The sequence below is a fragment of the Mycteria americana genome, chromosome 1 (genome assembly GCF_035582795.1).
Source record: "Mycteria americana isolate JAX WOST 10 ecotype Jacksonville Zoo and Gardens chromosome 1, USCA_MyAme_1.0, whole genome shotgun sequence".
In the NCBI taxonomy this organism is placed as follows: Eukaryota; Metazoa; Chordata; class Aves; order Ciconiiformes; family Ciconiidae; genus Mycteria; species Mycteria americana.
In genome coordinates, this window is record NC_134365.1 from 121,939,995 (window position 1) to 121,959,185 (window position 19,191).

The following is a 19,191-nucleotide window of genomic DNA, read 5'->3' on the forward strand; positions in this document are numbered from 1 at the left end:
GAAGCTGTTGTGTCCCTCAAAGAGAATACTGGCCACACTTACTCTGTAACTCACAATAAAGTAATTAATTATCAAAAAATAGGTAAGTAATCTATGTATGTCTCTGCTGTGCCAGTAGCATCACCTGTGCGTTGCCTAAGAGAGAAAGACATCCAATTTAAAAATCATCAGGTTTGGGTGAGGGAAGTGGATACTTTGTCTCACAGGCTGCATTTTCCTAGCATGAAAGAAGAGTCACTTTTTGAAAACATTTTCCACGGTACGAACTTGTTCACACAGGTAGGGCAATTCTTCATAACCAAATAACTTCCTGAGAAAATCAGCTTGTAACAAGTTTTAAGATGAAAACATGACAAACCCATCCTTCTTTCTTGGAAATGTGCTTTGTAGTATTGCAAAAATCACGAGGCCAAATTCACTGGTATGTCCTGGCCATGCAGAGAAGCCATAAATCTGGCTTAATTAGCAGGCTGCTCCGCATTTATTGTTCCTCTGCCTAGATGAAGCAGCACAAAGCAGCTACACCATACAGGTGAGAGAGACCCAGAAACTGTCACAAAGGAAAAGCTTTACTACTATAACAGGGTCCATCTTCCTGCTGGGTCAAGGTGTGCTATTTCCCGTTAGATTTGATTCTGTCCACTTTAGACACTAGATGAGCAAAAAGTTACCAATATACAGACCTTTAAATAAAATGGTTTTTTTCCCTTGCCAGTTGCCCTTCCTTTTGCAGCCCTACCATGATTTTCAATACTGTTGAGGTTTTCACATATTTATAAGATGCAGAAATTTTTCTGGTGGAAAATTCTTTTCATAGACTGGTATTTCAGTTTTGAGATTTAGTGACTGTATAGAGGTGGAAAATTATAAACATGTTTATTTTGGCAGTGTTTGTGAACGTGTACGTACAGTGGGATGTTTGCGGGGTACTAAGGTCATTCCTCCATCAGCGTAATGTCTTGTGGTATGGGCTATAGGAGTGCTGTGATTTACGGGAAATGCAGCTTTCATATGGAGAGAGCACATTAAAAAATCTGCCACAGCAGAAGCCTGACACCCTGCAGGGAGCCTCACCTCCCTGCCACACCTACACTGAGCTATGAGAGTCCCGGTGTGCAATGACTAATTAAAAAGCAAAACCCAACTTGACTGGGATACACTGCATGCATCATGCAATGAATTGGCATCACAAATGGTAATTAAAAAGAGAGCTGCTCAGCCACTGGATATATTTGTACTGTAGAGATGACATACAGGTAGGAGCCGATGCCCTTGCTCATCAGAGTGAGACAAGGCTGGTGCTGGGACCTGATGTCCAATGTTGGGTTTGAGGCTCAGGGTATCTGTAGTCCAAGGAAGGAAAGAGGCACAAACCACTCTAAGTTACTTGAAATATCCCACTGCTGCCTGATAAATAATCTTTCATGTACCAGCCATGGTAGCTGAGAAACAGGGAGGAGAAGTGGCCCTGGGGAAGGCAGGCTGCGGACGTTTTAGACAGCTTTTGTGAACTATCAGCAAGTGCTAACTTTTCTCCCTGCCTCTTGCATAACCATGACTAGGCACATCACTACTAATTTTCAGCCACCTGCTGACAATTCAAATTAAAAATCTACAGTAAGTATCTGGTTTTGGTTTTGTTTGCTTGTTTGTTTTTAAATTAAACCAGATTTTTATTAGACCAAGAAATGAATTTGGAGAAAAAAGCAAACAAACAAGAAAAGAAACCAGACAAGCTTTCTGTCCCATTAGCCCTTCTTCAGGTCTGAAACAAAAGCAGCAAATTTCAAACCAACTACAGATTGGCAAATCAGTTGCTCTGAGTTTAACTTATTATTATTACTGTTATTTGGTGGTTTGGTAGGTGTCTGCCAGCTTGTGGAGAGATGGGTGACTACTGGAGAGGTTAAAAACAAGGTGTTGTCCTTTACCTCCTGTGAAAGAAGGAAAAACAAGGACACAGCCAACCCACAGTGAGCAGGGAACGACAGTCCCAGCAAACTTAGGCAGCAGTCCAGTCTGGTATGTTTGTACTCTGCACCGACCTGGAAGGGGACTCCCTTCCCTATGAGCTTTGTTGGACTTAACAACCTGAGCAGTAGATGGGTTCAGACTCATTATTTTCTATATTGTTATAAAAGCCGCCACCACGTGACTAAAATACTAGGATGAAATACAGTCGTCCCTCGGTTGTGTACAGAAACATGAAACTGCCTTGGCACGTGAGCTCATGCGGTCAGATTATAGCCAGGTGATTTATACCAGGCAGTATATAAATAAGCATAAAGAGGGGTAAAGTATGCCTCTGGGCAAACAACTCAACTGTCTCGAGCCCCAGACTCGAAATCTGAGAAAAGAGCAGTGCAGCCTCTCTGGGTGCCTTTTCTTGGCCGGTGCTCCCCTGGGAGCCATGCTCCAGCTAGGTGGCCTGTCCTCGTGCCGGGACGGGGAAGGCAGCGGGAGCTGCATGAAAGCATGCTCTCACAGCAGCCAGAGCAGCTGGCTGGCGAAGGGCCCGTTCTCAAAAAGGGAATTAAGTACTTAAGTAGGACTTAGGTAGGCCTCAGTTGACTAAGTGAAAAACTATTTTGCAGAAAATCCCTGCCCAGCTTCTTGGTTTGTGCTGGAAGTGCTTGACATGTACAGGTGTCTCCATTTCCAACCCTCATTTTGCTGGGCACCCAACAGCTCTGCATTTGGGCATGCCACAAACCACCCTATAAGACACCAAATGGATTAGTTTATCTCGTGTCTAAGCAAGAAGAGCCAGAACTGAGGCATTCCTTGGCTTGTCTTCAACCTTCTCCCAACATACCCCCTTCTCTGCTTCTCCACCTACCTCCCGCATAGCCAGGCTCCCCCTAACTGCATGGCTGCTGCCATTTGTGTTCCCAAATCTGACCATCGAAGGAGGTGAAGGTGAGATTCCTCCCCATGTCTGAGGTGATTTGTTCTCCCATTTCCACCCTTGCAGGGGAGTTGACTGATAAGGAACTGGGGAGAAGGGGAGAAGACACTCTGCACTTCCTAATGAAGCTGCATCACTGTATGGATGAGGATTTATAAGGCCAGAAAGCAAGAAGACATCTACATTACTCTATGGCCAAGCTGTTAGGGTGCTCAGCTGGCCATGGGGAGTCTGAGCTTCAGTCTCTGCACCAAGAATTGCTTATGTGTTTACACTCTGGCTTCCTGAAGGAAAAGACACCAAAACCATCTTAACATGGGTGCAGAAACATCCCAAAATATATTTTCTTGGCTTTGATTTTGGAAATGGCTATTTTGTTTTAACTGACGCATTAAGTAAACAAATGAACAAAATAGTGTGTTCGCTTGTGACCAGTCTTGAGGAAAACCTCAGCCCAAAAGGTTGAAGCCTTGCAAAATTTGAAACCATTGAAAACAGAGTCATAAAATAGAGAGGTCAGGAATAGGTGCTTGTGAACCTATGGTAAGATACTTGCAGAACATAAACCAATGTGCAGTCTTGTGAGAAACAACTCCGCTGCCACAGCCACACGCTTCTCTGGTGGTATTGTAAGCCCAACTAGTTTGAATCTTTTGATTCACAGAGAGTGGGAAAGAGGAGAGGAATGGGATATGAAGCAAAATGGGGGAAAACAGGATAAAGAGAGATACTCCCGAGGAAAAGAGAAATACCTCAGGGAGAAAGAAGGACAGGATGTAGCTACTGAAAGCCCCCAAAGGCATCCTAGAAAGGAAGAGTGAAGAAATAGTGGCAGTGACTTCAAAACAGGACAACAGTAGGCGTTAGGCTCTTTGAAGGTCTAGTCCTGGCCTTAGTATTGACTGCTAACATTGATAGGGCATCAACGGGATCATCATGGGATAGGACATCACTCCCATCCTCCCTTAGCTCAGTACCTTCTCCGCGGTGTTGCTGATATGCTTGCCTGTGCCAGAGGCCTACTGTGAGGGGTCACTAATGTGCAGGTCGAAGGTGTAAATGAAAGTGGAAGTAGCTTCCTAAGCATAATGCAACAATAACGTCCCTTTCAGCCTTGCAGAGTAGTTCTAGCACCCAGCTCCTCAGAAACAGAAAGGACGGGCTCTCGAGAGTCTGTTTAGACTTGCCTGTGCAGAAAGAGCCAGGTAAGGTTTGCACAGCAAGAACGAGGAAAGGGTTAGTGGGTGGGAAAAGCACTAAAGCAGAGGCAGGTTTTAAACACTTAACTGTGCTGATGAAGTGTTCGAAACTGAAAAGAGTTTGAAGCAACCATATGCCAGCAAGGGAGACATTCAAAAGTATTGAATGTTGCACTACAGAAAAAAAGCCATTTATAAAAATAAAAGAGCAGAACAGGTTTCTGAGGAACCTTTCTCTCTTTTCCAGCAGTATTGTATAAACCATATTACTGAACACAAAAAGGAGAGTTTCAGAAACTGATCAGTTTACTTACTTCTTTCTGAAAGAAGACTTTGGTGTATGTGAGGGTTCCCGGATGAAGGCTCTGCACGGCCAAGTCCCCTGTTCATCCGCAGAGCCCAGGGCAGAGGCTGGAGGGCAGGTTTTTTGGAAGGACGGATGGCTCAGTTGCAGTGTGTTAGCTGGTCAGAGGCTAGCGGTATGTGCTTTTTCTCCACTTGGAGGCCTGATCCAGAGACCTGTGAAATCACTGGGAGCTTCTCCATTAACCTCAATAAGCTTTGACTCATCTTTGCCTTCTCTCTGCCTGCTTGGTTGTTTTCCTATTTGCTTGCATCAGTGTAGTTTCCAAGGCTCATCTACGTAAATCAATAGTTACTGCAAAGTCTTACATCCTGCCCTTGGAAGGAACAAGATTCCTGTACAAATATCCCTCAGAAACAATGCACCACGAGACTCCTCCAGCTTTGATTCATCTTCCATGGCCAGATGTCAGGCAGGCAGCCTAGGAGAGACAAAGATGTATCTGGGGTTTTCACTTTCTTCATACTGGTCTGTAAATGGCTGTCCTGGCCCTGCCGGGAGTGCTGCAAAACCCGCCGCTAGCTCCCCCACAGCTCTGCTCGCCCCCACCTCGGGCGCAGTCAGTTCTGCAGCCCCCGGCACTACCCTGCCCGCAGGCTCGGCCGTGCCTCTGCCTTCACCCGCTCCTGGGCGCCCGAGCCCAGGAGAGTCAGCATTCACAGGGCTGCCCTGGGCTGATGGGCGGCTCTACGGAGGGATGGGGAGCTAAAGGCACAGCTTTGGGAACTGATTGTGACTTGAGGGGGCATTTACTGTTCTCTTGGCTCAGTCCTTTTGTGAAAGAAAATTAAAAGGTGTTAATTTAGTTTTTAAGGGCCACGTCTTTCACAATATGACTGCCTGCCAGCCTGCCTATCACCGCTGTCAACGCTGATCAGTCCTCGCGCTGAAGGACTCTTTCATGAAGTCCAGGGTAGCAGTGTCCAGCTGTATGACTGCAGCTGCAGCTGGTGGCAGAGGTGAAGCATCCTTTTGCAACCACTGCTTCCCTCCCTCTACCTCTGCTCTCTCCTTTTGTATTCCATAACTCAGCTACAGAGGAGGATTTTGCTGGTTGATAATTGCGCAGCATAACCTGGTGCATAGCCCAAAGGGAGGAGGGCGTTCATGCTAGGCAGAGCGCTGAGAATTCAGGAGCTACTTTTATAACCTACTGAACCACATCAGACCTAGGAAAGATCTAAAGATTATGTAGTTCTTTCCAATGTTTTCTTTCCTCGCTCCTGCTTTTTTTTAATGCCAAGCCTGCTAATGGTTTATGCTGGTTGAAAAAACAGTTCAAATTTTGCCCCTGTATCAGAGTGGCAGTGAAGCGTGCATGAGGGTTTGCTCAAGTGGCAAAGCATATCTGATTTGAAAAAAAGGAAACAGCTGAGGCCATTCGAACAAGTCCTGCTCCTGTACACTTTTAATCAGTTGTGTCTGCCAAAAGAGATCTTGCACAAGCAAATCTGGCTTCATGCAACAGGAACATTTTTGCGTGTATGCAAGCCGGCTTCGACTTCTTGATAATGTGGTCTCTGGAAGCAGTGTTAATGTGCTTGTTATATCCCTGGCTGCTGGAATTACCTTAATATCAAGGTATTCATGGTTGGTGGTTTGGTATGTAGTTCTACGTTTTATTGACTTTGTCTGCACTGAACTTCCTTACCAGCATGTGCTCTGATGGGGAGTCTCCTTTGGCTGTTCCAAAGGGCTGGTGAGGAAAGGAGGTAATTCATAGGACATTAGAGTGCTAGACAAGTCTGAGACGATTTAATTTTCTTCCCTCTTGAAGTATCTGTTTCCTTAACTGTACTTCAGTTCACTTTTATTTGCAGCTACAGTTTGAGTAGGGGTTTTTTACAGTAATAAAAAATACTTTATCATTGTAAAATCAGTTAGCTAATGGACAGTAGATGTTCTTTTAATTTAAAAATGTATACTACTACTATTATTCAGGCTTGTTTGCTTATATTTACTTACTGTGGTAGACGTGCTTTCTGATTTAGAGGGAAAGGAGTAGAAACCAAACAAACCAAAATCTTTCAGCTGAGGTGCTGGGGATGGTTGTCAGGGCATAGAGTATTGGAGGTATACAAGGTATAAGATGGGAAATGGTAATGCAGGTGTTATAACATGGGTTTTATGCATACGGACACCCATGAATCTTTTATTGTGGGATATTGTACTGGTCACTTCATTTGGGAAGCAGTGGGGAAGTGGAGGGCAGGGGAGAACCCTCCTCTGAAGCCCGGTTTTGCTCCACTGTTGGTTTCATTGGAGTTTCTTCTCCCAGATGACTGCTGCTGGCTGCTGCCAGTGATAAGGGAGGGGAGCAGAGGCAGCACTGCTCTGAGGCAGTGTGACAGATCCTCTCTTCCCGTATCAGTGTGGCAGAGACGAAGGGAAGTATTTCTGCAGGGAAAGGAAACCAAGATGAATTTCCCTGGAGAGGAAAAGAGCACTAGAGGAATTCAGGATCACACAGGAAAAAGTGATGTAAGAGAAAAAAATAGGAAGCAAATCAACACAAAAAATACCCTACCACCAAAAAAAGCACCACAAATTGGCTGGGATCCATTTCAGGAAATCACTGTAAAGCTGAGTAACTTTGTCACATATAGAAATACAAATCAAGGGAGGACACAAAATATGACAGGGGAGCTCCGATACAGCCTCTTTCATCTATGGCGGACTCCAAAACTAACAGCTCTGCCATGCTGACCTCACATGTCGAGATCAGCTTTACACATGGGGACAGTAGAGAGGCACAGTGAGAAATGGCTTCGGTTGTGAGTTGAAACATAGTCTGGAGCGTGCCAGACATTGCCTAGAGCTGCAGCAAAGCTTTACTTCTCAGATTAAGCCTGAAATGGCAAATTTTGAAGCTGTCCCTCTGTTGGCGTCGTCCAGGGGAGACATTGTGCCTTGCAACTACCTTCCTACCTCCCATCTTGTGGGGGGAACTCTTCTGCTATGGCATTTCGGTACGTCTGTGATGTTAGGTGTCTTCCACCAGGTCTGGAAATATGGCTGGATGCAGTGTCAGGATTTTCTCCGTTCAGGGCTCCCAGACAGGGAACAATGTGTTTCAGGGCAGAGCAGAGGCAGGGGCAAGAACTCTTACCAGGCCCTTGTATGGGTTGAAACTGTGGACCCGGCTGGTGCTTCAGGTGAACGATGCAGTGTATACGTACCAAGTCTGGCATATGAAGGAAGTATTAGAGCCACAGTGCATGTGGGGCAGAGCTGCTGCGTGCCGAGGACATCCCAAACACGCCAGATTTATTACACATATGCCGACCACTTGTGCAGAAACCCGTGTTTCTTGGGCATGGTAGAGCCACAGTGATTGTGGTGTGCCAAGTGTCCATGTGCCCCTTGCCTTGGGCCACCCCTGACCCTGACCAGGTAAGACTGCTCTTCGCTGAGCCCGTGAGCCCTGTCCCTGCCCCACCAGCTCAAGCCCACCAGCTGGAGCACCGAGGAGGGAAGGTGGAGCCTTGGCTGTCTCCATCCTCGTGGCCTCCAGAGGAGGAGGAGCTGGCAGCCCTGGGGAGCTGCTCCCAGGAGCAGGCGTCCAGGTAGGCTGAGCAGGGGGAAGGGATGGGATGGGGATGTATCCCCAGTGCCGTGTTGGAGAGGCCAGCTATCTCCTGGCCTAGCAATTTGTGGCAGGGAAATTTGTTCCGACAACATAATGTTTGTATGTGGAAGTAATGGCTACGGGGAAGTGTGCTTGAGAGGAAGAAGTGTACGTATTTCGGGACAGATTTTTGCACGTTTTATATCCATGGCTTATCCAGGGTGAGGCTCAGTGTGGGGAATGGAGCCTCTTCACTAAGCAGTATACATTTTCCTAAAAGGTTTCCCATTAGAGGTTGCATGTGTTTACTGTGCACTGACAGTAGCACTTCATTTTGAGTTTGCCTAAAGAGCAGTTGCATGTATGCTCCTTCCCACCCCTACCCCCCCCCCCCCCCCCCCCATTTCCTCCCGTTGTTCTTTTTCAGATCACTTGAAGGTTTTTTCCTGTTTATTATCCGGACATGCTGTGCACTGTGTGTTGATTTGACTGTCACATAAGGAATCTCCTACTGGGATCATTGATGTATTCCTTTCTTTTATATATATATATGTGGCAATGGCTCCTAGGCTATGGAAGAGAAATGTTGGTGATTAAACCAAAATTGGAATGAGCTGCAGGTGTTAATGGGAGTTAAGTTTAATTACCCTTTCCCAGAAAACCTGCAACATGGGTATAGTCATAAACAAAAATTCTCCTTAATTGACATAACAGGAAAGGTACTTCAGTGAGCAATTATGCTGATGTCCTGGACTGGCACATGTGTGTACCACAAATATATCTTGTACTTCCTGCAAAATTCTTTTAAGTAGCTATAAGGAAGACGTTCTTTTTTTTTTTTTCAGTGGTTCACGACAACGAATCACTTACTTAAGGCTCTTTTTGAGGAAAACAATGGAACAAAACAATGCTTTTTGTACGACCTGCCAAAGCACAAAGGATGCATGGGATGGTTTTTTTCTTTGTTGTTTTTGTCAGCAGGAAGTTTTGTTGTTGGAAACGACTATAACATGCACTGTCCTTGCTCTACGTAATCACTGTCTGGTCCCTCAAGCCGGGTCTTGTTACTTGCCTCATCAAACTGGCACAGGCACCGTTCTGCTTCACTCTGTGGGCTTTGTTCAGTCCTGAGTGTCCGCACACTTACTCTCCCTCCAGGACTGATGCACAGTAAACAAACTTCAGGAGTCGGGTGGTCCAATGATTGCTGGGTTCGCGCAGGTCAGGGCCCACAGCGAGAACGCTGACTTTGTGAATTGCCTCCTTTTTTTTCCTTAGACAGCTTAAAATCAGAGTGCTGTACAGTGCAAACATCTTCGAAGTGTTTTCAGGTGTAGATATTCCTTTCCAAAACTCGACTTTGATGTGTTCAGGTCTGCTTTGTTTCCCTCTAGGTTAGTTGTAGGTTTGTAACAAAGAGCCAGATCCGACTGGGTAAATCACTTGTGGAAGTTAATTGTTCACAGTGAAAGCTGGTCTGGCTCATTTTGCCTCCGTCGCAGGAAGAGACAGAGGTGGTGTGCTGGATCTGCGTTCTAAACCAAGCGTTGGCGCGACTTTAATTTTGATCAGATGTCTCTCTTCAGGGCATTAAAGAAAACCTGCTCGCTAATCAAAAAGAGCCTCTTCTCTAGAGAAACGTAAGAAAAAAAATTTAATGCATTTTACAGAAATAAAGTACTAATATAAAATTTCAGCTTGGTCAAATTTCTTTTGCAGGCTATCATAAAAGAAACCTGCTTCTCCATATTTGGCAGTCACCAGAATCAAAGAATGATTTTTTTTTTCCTGGAAAAAGAATATCAAATTATTTGTAATGTCAGATATTGTATGATGGTAACTTTATATTCCAACTGTTTTTATTCACTGCTGCTGTGTTTAGATTATGTTTGTGCCTTCTCTCCATCAACATTTTCAAATGTTTTTCAGAATCAGTTATGTGCTTTGATTTCATTAAGTAACAGTCTTCTTTTATTCTCTCCTTAGGACTGAAGCAGTGAGAATGGAAACCACAAAGATTAATATGTCCCGCGTCCCACTGGTTAACGGAGGCATTGACACTGCCATGCTCAAGGCACACAAACCCCGTGTGATGTCCAAAAGCGGTCACAGCAACGTGCGGATAGACAAAGTCGATGGCATTTACCTACTCTATCTTCAAGATTTGTGGACTACAGTTATAGACATGAAGTGGAGGTACAAACTCACCTTATTTGCTGCTACTTTTGTTATGACCTGGTTCCTCTTTGGAGTTATCTACTATGCCATTGCATTCCTTCATGGTGATTTAGAAATAAACAAGTTCAGCCCAATGCGCGAGCCGTGTGTCAAGAACGTAGACTCTCTGACTGGGGCATTCCTCTTCTCCCTGGAATCACAGACAACCATTGGCTATGGATTTCGTTTCATTACAGAGGAGTGTCCTCATGCCATTTTCTTACTTGTGGCCCAACTGGTCATCACCACCTTGATTGAAATCTTCATCACAGGTACCTTTCTGGCCAAAATTGCAAGACCTAAAAAAAGGGCAGAGACTATTAAATTCAGCCACTGTGCTGTCATTACTAAGCACAATGGAGAACTTTGCCTGGTGATCAGAGTAGCAAATATGAGGAAAAGCCTTCTGATACAGTGTCAGCTGTCTGGGAAGCTTCTTCAGACGTATGAAACCAAAGAAGGGGAGCGGATCCTGCTGAATCAAGCCAGTGTCAAGTTCAACGTTGACTCCTCTTCAGAGAGTCCATTTCTCATTTTGCCTTTAACCTTCTACCATATTTTGGATGAAAGCAGCCCTTTGAGAGATCTCACACCTCAAAATCTCAAGGAGAAGGACTTCGAGCTCGTGGTGCTCCTGAACGCCACGGTGGAGTCCACCAGTGCTGTCTGCCAAAGCAGGACTTCCTACATCCCCGAGGAGATCCACTGGGGCTACGAGTTCGTGCCTGTGGTTTCTCTCTCTCCAAATGGAAAGTACGTTGCGGATTTCAGTCAGTTTGAGAAGATTAGGAGAAGCACAGATTCCACTTTTTATAGTATGGACTCAGAAAAACAAAAACTAGAGGAGAAATACAGGCAGGAGGATCAAAGAGAGAGGGAACTGAGAACAATGTTGTTACAACAGAGCAATGTTTGATTGAATGGACAAACTATTCTGATTAATCCTTTTTGCAAACTGAAAAAACTTACTCTCTGTGCTGTATGTCTGCTATGAAACCAGCAGTGAAGTCCTTTTCAGCAAATAGCTTTGGTGTATAGTAAACCCATCCCTTTGTTTGGCTGAGTTGTTAATCAAGTATTTTGTAATTAGGCAGGATTTCTTTGTTCATGATTGTGACTTAGCAAAGTTAGATTTGTATCGAGTCTCTGCCTTATACCACCACTAAAAGCAGACACACCACTTTCCGGGTGGAAAGTGAAACTGGATGCACTGTGCTGATTCCTTCAAATATTTATTTGACATGGTTTTACTGTGAACATGCATTCGCAGAGACAGCACACAGTACTGCTAGAAGAAAATATGCTTCTTTAAAATATGTATATTTAAAATGTATATTCTCGTACCAGGTATTGCCTTCGCAGGGATTCCTGGCACTGAAAGTAAGTTGATTGGAGAGACAAATGGTTGGATGTGGGAAAAGCCTGCAGGGAGGTGATAAACTCCTTCTTAAATCTGGAAGGAGGGTGACAGAGTAGTCGTGCTGGGTGGTGAGGAAGGGAGCTCGCTCTCTGTCTCTGCCACTCAGAGCTTGTTGTGTGATTGCTTTGTGATCACTCACTTTTTTAACCTTGTTAATGCCTGATTTATATATAATAGCAAAAAGGGGAGATGAGGGCAAGATACACAGAATCATAACAGTAATCAACTGAGGTTAAAGCTAGCTTTGAGACACCTGGTTTTTATCCAATGTAAATAGTTTGCAATAGCAGCATAACAATACATTTCTACAGATTGCTTGCTTTGCTATGGACCGTATTTAATTTTGGTTAAAAGAAAGCTGTATAATGTCTGTAGACAATATTTACTTTTTTGGCAACCATAAAGGACAAGCATTCCTTTCATCCATCTCATTTTTGGTCTATTAAAACCATTCCATTAATAAAGGAATTTAATTTGAGCAGCTCCTGATCTCTTTGTAGCACGGGGAGAGGGTGTGGTACCTCGAAGATGTCGAAAGAGCCAAGTGCTTGGTGTAGGCAGTTGCGTCCAGCACACAACCCAGGGACACAGCAGATCACTAAAGCGGTCAGATTATGGGTAGCAAACCAGGTAGCAGTGGTGTCCACATAGCATGCCTGTTATACGTAGGTCAGCTTTTTTAATGGGACTTGGAAACTATTTCTAACTCATATCACTTTGGCAGCTTTCTGAGTTCTAGAGATTTTGATCCTCTAAAGCTTTGGCAAGGAAAATCTGTATTAAGTAAGAGTTTTGGGTCTGTGGGCCAGGTCTTGGCCTGAGAGCCACCAAGGCCTGCAGTGATGAAAGGACTTTTGGCATCATTATACTTACTGTTACTGTGCTTAGCTTCCCGGCACTGTGTAGCATAGTGTAATGCAGTCCTGCACTCTGCTATACAATATTCTATACAATAAATTAATCTAGCTTGGTGCCTAAAGAGGCATGCAGCAAGTTGAGCACAGAGATGCCCATGGCACCAAGAATGAATGTCAAGAAGAAGGGAGCGCATACTGAAGGGGTGGGGGGGATGGGCAAGGAGGGGCATGAGAGGCTTAAAACTGCTCGTTTATGTAAATGGTTAGCTCTCCTGCATGAGAAGTCAGAGATCCAAGTACTTGTCTGAAGAGAGAGACTTAACTTAACCCAAGAAGGTTCCCTACCCACTACAATGCGAGCAAGGTTTCTCAAACCATTGTAAATGCAGGGCCCACCCTTATTTTTGGAAAGAATTTCCAGGTAGCATTATGCTGTGTTGTCACACAGGTTTTCATTTGCAACCACATATAGAGGATGTTAATGTTTAAATTATTGATTGTTAATTTTCAATTTTCCTTCACTTCGATCGCTTGTTTTGTTGCAAGGAAACGTGTGTGCTCCATGAATTTTTGCAGTCACTTTGTAGACCTGAGGTTCATGTCCTACAACTCAAAGAACACTGCTTTGGGATGCTGAGGTGAAAGTGCACAGGTGTCTTAACCCTTCTTCTGCCAAGCCTTAGCCTCCATATTTTGATAATCAAACATACACTCCAATTCTTTCTTATCTGGGTAAGTGCTCAGATCATTCCTAAAGTCATTGTCTCAGCTGTGTATTGACTGTAAAACAGCTTCACCAACAGCAAGTCAGCTGGTTCTTCTCCAGAAATACCTGATGAGGAATTGATCCCCTTCCTCCCATCCCCTTCCCATCCCTGGAAATAGAGAGAGACATGCCAGTTTGTATCCTTCAGGTGAGTGTTCCATCAGTTTCAAGAAACTTGTTTGTTATTGCATTTCCTTGCTTGTATCTTACGAAATTGTAGTGCATTGAGCCCCGTAGGGTACACACGTGCCAAGTCCCAACGAGCCTACATATTTCTTGAGTGTCAGATCTAGGAAGTCCTGTGGGTACCCAGCTGCAGCAATGCACTTGTGCAGGGACTTTTGTGGCAGCCATTTAGGAGCCTAGAGACCAGGCTGCTCCAGGCTTTGATAGCTGCTGAGCAGTAATTTTTGGGGGATCTTCACTTTGGGAGCTAAGGAAGCAGGTAGAGACTTAAGTCCCTGCGTACACCAATCCCAAGGTTCAGTCACTATGTTCATTAGGGCGTTCCAGTCATTAGGTTATCTTGAAGAAAAAACATCATAAGCAAAAGCCTTGGAGAGAAAAAAAGCATCACAGAAATTTCTCTGAACTTTCAGTCCCACAAGTCTTTAAAAAAAAAGAAAAGAAAAGGAAAACACTAGAAATCTTTGGTAAAGTCAAAGCAAACCTTCGTCAGGTAGTGAGAGACTGTGCAGTAGCATTATATACATACATTAGTATAATGTATAATGCACTGCTATTCATTCATTCCAGCTTCAGAACACAGTCTTACTCTGCAACGAGCTGTACTTTTCCTTCCTGCTTTCATGCAAGCATAACTTCCATTGCTCTATCTGCAAGTTAAGAAGAGCAGAAGTGGCCTTGGAGCAGCATGCTTAGCTGTGGAGTACTCAACTGCAGTGGAAAAAAGTCATGACATGTGGATCTGGTATGAATCACCAGCAAACCACAACCTCTCACTGCTTGTGGTAAGCTCTTCTGGTTGTGTAAACACAGATATGGTGATTTACCTCGGCTGAGGACTGACAGGATGGAGAACCAGAAAGCAAAAGTTCCATGGCCATCCCAAAGCTGCCTTACCTATGAGTAAGGACTGTCCTGTCCACATGGTGATTGAGAGTGTGAGAGCCTTCTTGTCTGCCGACTGCTTGTCCCGAGGGCGTCGCGGCAGAGCATCCACAGCTCCAGCAGGTCAGGTCCCTAGACAGCGGGCAGCAGCACCTTCTCACTCCTCTCCCTGCCCCACAAAGGGAAGATACCGCTTTGGGAGCCACTGAGTTGGATGATTATATTAGTCTCTAAAATAGACTAACTTTATGAATAAATTTAAATTAAATCTGAATCTCAAATTTCAGGGACTAAAGAAAGTGGTGGAGCCCCATGTCCCTGTGTGCACTAAGTGCATGAGTAAGTCTGTCAAGTCAATCCTCCATTCCAGTCACTAGATCATTCAGAAGAAAATAGTCGTGGTAAATTAAAATTTACTTTTTTAAATTTACTGAGGAATATGACATATTTATCTTTCTTTTATTTGTGAGTTATCAGTGAGCAGAACATTTTTAGAGTTGTTTTAATTATTTGGACTTGTACAGCACAGAGCTGAACGGGAACTTATTTCAGCTCATGGACTGTTTCTGAACTATTTGCTTTGGCTTTGGCTTCAATACTTCATTGTTCTTTTTTTTCCTCTTTTTTTGATTTTTTTCTGTGGAGGTAGGTGATTGAAGCAGCGTAATTTCACTTCTGTTGCTTCCTTGCAATGACTTAGGAAGGGAAGAAATGAACCCCCAGAGACTGCAGGCTGACTGTGCCAGAGTCAGATCCACCATCCTTCACAAATGTTTCACGTCATCTTCCAAACTGATGACAATGTTTGCGGAAAGCCAAGAATTTGACAGGGGAGCATAGTGGTCTCCAGAAAAATGTGGTTCTCTGATTTTCTGAATAGAGGTAGGAGGGCCAATAGCCATTAGGTCTAAAAGATACTGGGGGAGGGGATGCAGAATGGAAAAACGGAGAGAAAAGAATCCCAATCATGCACACTCGTATTCACCCATATGACTGAACATTTGCCACTTCCATAGGATGCCATATTAAAAAAAAAAAAGCAGTGCGCTCAGATTTGCTGAGATGACTCAAAGGACTGGGAAAAGTGAATGCAAGTTCTGTATTTGAACAAATGTCCCTGATGACTTCTGAATGTGTTTGCTCAGTGTTAGTCTGATGACAGCTTGGTCTTGAAAGAGAACAGGTAAGACTCTGTGATGACTATCAAATCCGTGATGGAGAGAAGCTTAAAAATGCATAGTGTATGCTCCAGCTTTTGCTTATTCATTGCTAATACTGTTTGGCTGCAAGGCAGTCATGTCCTGGTCGCCCTCATGTTGTTGGGATTACATGAATAAAGGAATGTTACCCTGACTTGCCTCCTCAGCCTTCAGCAGATACTCTCTGCAAATATTAGATTACCAGAACCCTTTTAATGCAGTAGGTACTGGTTGAACATCCTGTACCTAAATGGCTTGAAAGAGCTTTTGGAGCATTTCCAGGATGTCATATACTCCCTCAGCAGAGCCTGTTCAGAGCTGCCCTGTCCTGCATTAGCACATAGTACACACAGCAAAACAGCGTAATTCCACAAGTGGCACAACATACACACGCTTTTTGCACCTCCTCTTAACAATAAATTCCACAATGGCCACTGTGCACCTCACCATATCGCATGACTGTTAAATTTATTCCTTCTTTACTACCCCCTGTAAATGTTTATCCAGACAAAATATGACAGGATGACTGACATTAGTGATACTGAGAGGAGGAAAGTGTTTAAGGACATAGGATTTATGACTCTGAGAGACACGTTGCCATGAATCTTTCACAGAGGACAAGGACTGTTACTGCTCTACCTGCCTGCTCTTCTCCTTTGCCCAAGATCAGCATCCTCAGGACCAACAGCAGAATGGAGCATTGCCTGGCACTTCCAAGGCTCCAGCTGAGATTCAAATGTGTGGCAGGCCCTGATGAAACCAAAACCGGCTCACGGAGGTAAGTTGGTGCTAAGATCCTGGACTGTGGAGGTGCAAGACGTGTTCTGTTCTGCTGACTTTCATGCAGAGCAAAAGTGTCTGATGGGGGCAGCAACATAAAGCTGTCTTCGGCCACCCTCACCGTATATCTACTCTCTCTTGGGAGCACGCCAGCCTCAAACTAAAATGCAGTGAGTCTGAGTTGCTATACATTAAAAAGGGCTGAGGTGTTTGAGGAAAAGACTTGACAGAGGTCACATGGCTCCAGTACTCATTAATGGCTTTTGCACTACAAATTGTTCACCTCCCCTAAACCTATTTCAATGTCTTTTCCCTTCTACTGCTCATATTAAGCATCTAATTGTCTAATGCTGGTTAGGATCATAATTTATTTATCTTTCCTTTGCAACAAAGATCTATACTTGAATCATAAGCAGAGTAAGATTTCACTTAACAACTGTGGTTAAACAACAATTTTCAAGTTAGGGACTTGTTATTCATTCTTTACCCAATGAAATTGGTAAAATGGTCTGTGAAATGTACCCTTCGCTGTGCTCCAAAATAAGAAAAATCTCAAAATAAATATCAAAGTCCAAGATCTGGAATGAATTAGGTGATTCATGCCAAATGGCCAATCTTGCTAGTTATTGGAAAAAACCAGATTGTTATTTTCAGAAAAAAGTTACCCTGATGGTAGGCAAAGTTTGGAAAGAACAGTATATATCACAGTAGCCTATGAAAGATGCTTGTTGTAAGTCAGGATAGTTTTTCATTGTAAAGCTGCAGGCGTATAGCTGCTTTCCTGTGTGAAACAAAGGTTTAGGCAATGTTCATTTCCCAAAGCGTGTCCAACCAATACTCGTGTGACAGAATCACTCAATTCAGTCTCAGTGCAGTACCATCAAGTGTCTGGGGAAGGTCAAAATGGAGGTTAAGTGTAATTCCCAGTGAGGTCCCCACGTTTCTTCCTCCCTCCCTCTCTCCTCTGCTCTCTTCCATGAATTCATTTTGAGAGGATCTGTTCTGTACACCAAGTGCCCTTAAATAGTAGTGAATAACAAATGGCATCCCTACAAGTTCTGTATGAAGCATGAAGCATCTCTAAAAGCTGCAGACTTTGGTGCATATTATGGCAGTTTATGGCTGGCGAAAAATAGGGAAAATGCTTACCAAAAGACGGGCAAGAAAAAGAGGAACAGATACATACCTTTGCTAAGTGTGTAGCACTTCAGAACTGAGACTGGCTTCCCTCTTCAAATAGTTGCACTTAAGTATAAGGAAAGTTGGGTTTCTTTCCTAGAAAATTGCCCTAAAACCATGTTTTGACTTAAATCTGGGTGAATATGATAGCTGATCTTTTCTTCTTCAACCAAAGTGCTTGAAAGCTAGAACAGACACTCCAAACTTATGTTTTGAAAACCAGAAATGGTTGAGTCTTTCAGCTGATATGTTGAAAAAAGTTTACTCAGCTGTGAAATGCCTATTAATAAAACACTGATTGCTTTATCCTGGCAATTTTATTTATCCTAACCTCACAAATCTGGGCAAATCTTTTGTTCTGAGAGGAAATAAGCAAGCTGAATTTATTCCCTGATAGACTTCTGTTGTTCCCTAGTTCTACAGAAAAATGAGAGCTTGTATGCACATGGAGTTATTCCAGCGCAATCATTTAACAACTCCAAGTAACTCAGACTAGAGCGATAGTACACGTGGACACTCTGAGACTGGAATGCGGGTGTCTTTCCCTGCATCAACTTCAGTGACTTTCATGGCCGATTCAATCAGAAATAAAAAAGAAATAATCGCATTACCACATGACTTACCCCATTTTACCACTCTCCCACTTAAAACTTACAGCTTCTCTTATTCCAGATGCATTTATTCGCATGTGCAGACAAGCCCCAGACTGCGAGGAACGGCTCCAGTTTCGCTCATGGAAGTGGTCCTTCCCAGGAATTCTTTCTGGGTGTTAATGTCACTGAAATCCAGAGGCCAAATTCTTGGCTCCACAGTTCCCCTTTCTGCAGCAGCCTGGCGTTGCAAAGAGGCCGTAAAGCTGATCCAAGAAGCCAGCTGAACCTTTTCTCTGGCGCAGAGTGAAGCATCGTCAAGACCAGGCTATTTCCACTGGAAAAATGAGCCTCATTTTGTTCAAGAAATGAATGTGGTGTAATGAAATTTTACAACCCCCATAATAAGCCCATTATTGAGATTGTGACAAAACATGAAAAAGCTTTAAACTTCCAGTAGTTTCATGCTAACCCAGAAGAACTGTAGCCAGCTCTAATTCTGTTTTCTGATGATCAGTTGGTGTCAGATACAGGTTTGTTTAAACATTATATTTTACAACCATAAATTTGGCTTTTTAGCTGGAATTTGAACTTAGACTTCATTGCTAATCCGTGGTCAGTGATTGAACTGGTATTTCACAAGTTTGTCTGTGGACCTTCATATTCTGAAAGTGTCTGTTTTAAACCTGCAATCTGATAATAGCGTCCCATTATCAAGTGTCTATCTCATACCTGAATACAGCTGCTAAATAATAGTAATTCTGCCTATTTTGCTTTTGTTCCTCTTTAGAGCAGGAGGTTCTTTAGTGCTTTATTAAAGCAGTCAGCGTGATTTACTGTCATTCCTCTTCATAGCTGGGAAGCTGTGGCACAGAACAGCAAAACAGCAAGGGTAACCCAGCAGGTCAAAGATGGAGGTGTCCATACCAGGTGTCAAAGCTGGAGACCTGAGTTCAGTGAGGTCGCAATGAGGTCACGTTAGGCATGTAAACATTTTTAATACATTTGATGCTACCTGAGAAGTGGTATGTGTCAGATTTTCTATCTCATCCTCCTATCATCCAGGAGATAGT

General features: G+C 43.7%; 1 protein-coding gene across 2 annotated transcripts; it reads left to right on the forward strand.

The window, feature by feature from the left end:
* The first annotated feature begins 5,930 nt into the window (after positions 1-5,930).
* KCNJ15 (potassium inwardly rectifying channel subfamily J member 15) lies at positions 5,931-11,172 on the forward strand. Of its 2 annotated transcripts, none has more exons than XM_075491860.1 (2): positions 5,931-6,073; positions 10,026-11,172. In XM_075491860.1, the coding sequence occupies exons 1-2, from the start codon at positions 5,931-5,933 to the stop codon at positions 11,170-11,172; spliced, it is 1,290 nt and encodes a 429-aa protein (XP_075347975.1). The 2 variants fall into 2 exon arrangements, with proteins under 2 accessions (XP_075347975.1, XP_075347976.1); XM_075491861.1 differs by lacking the exon at positions 5,931-6,073 and adding an exon at positions 9,612-9,679.
* Positions 11,173-19,191: the final 8,019 nt, after the last annotated feature.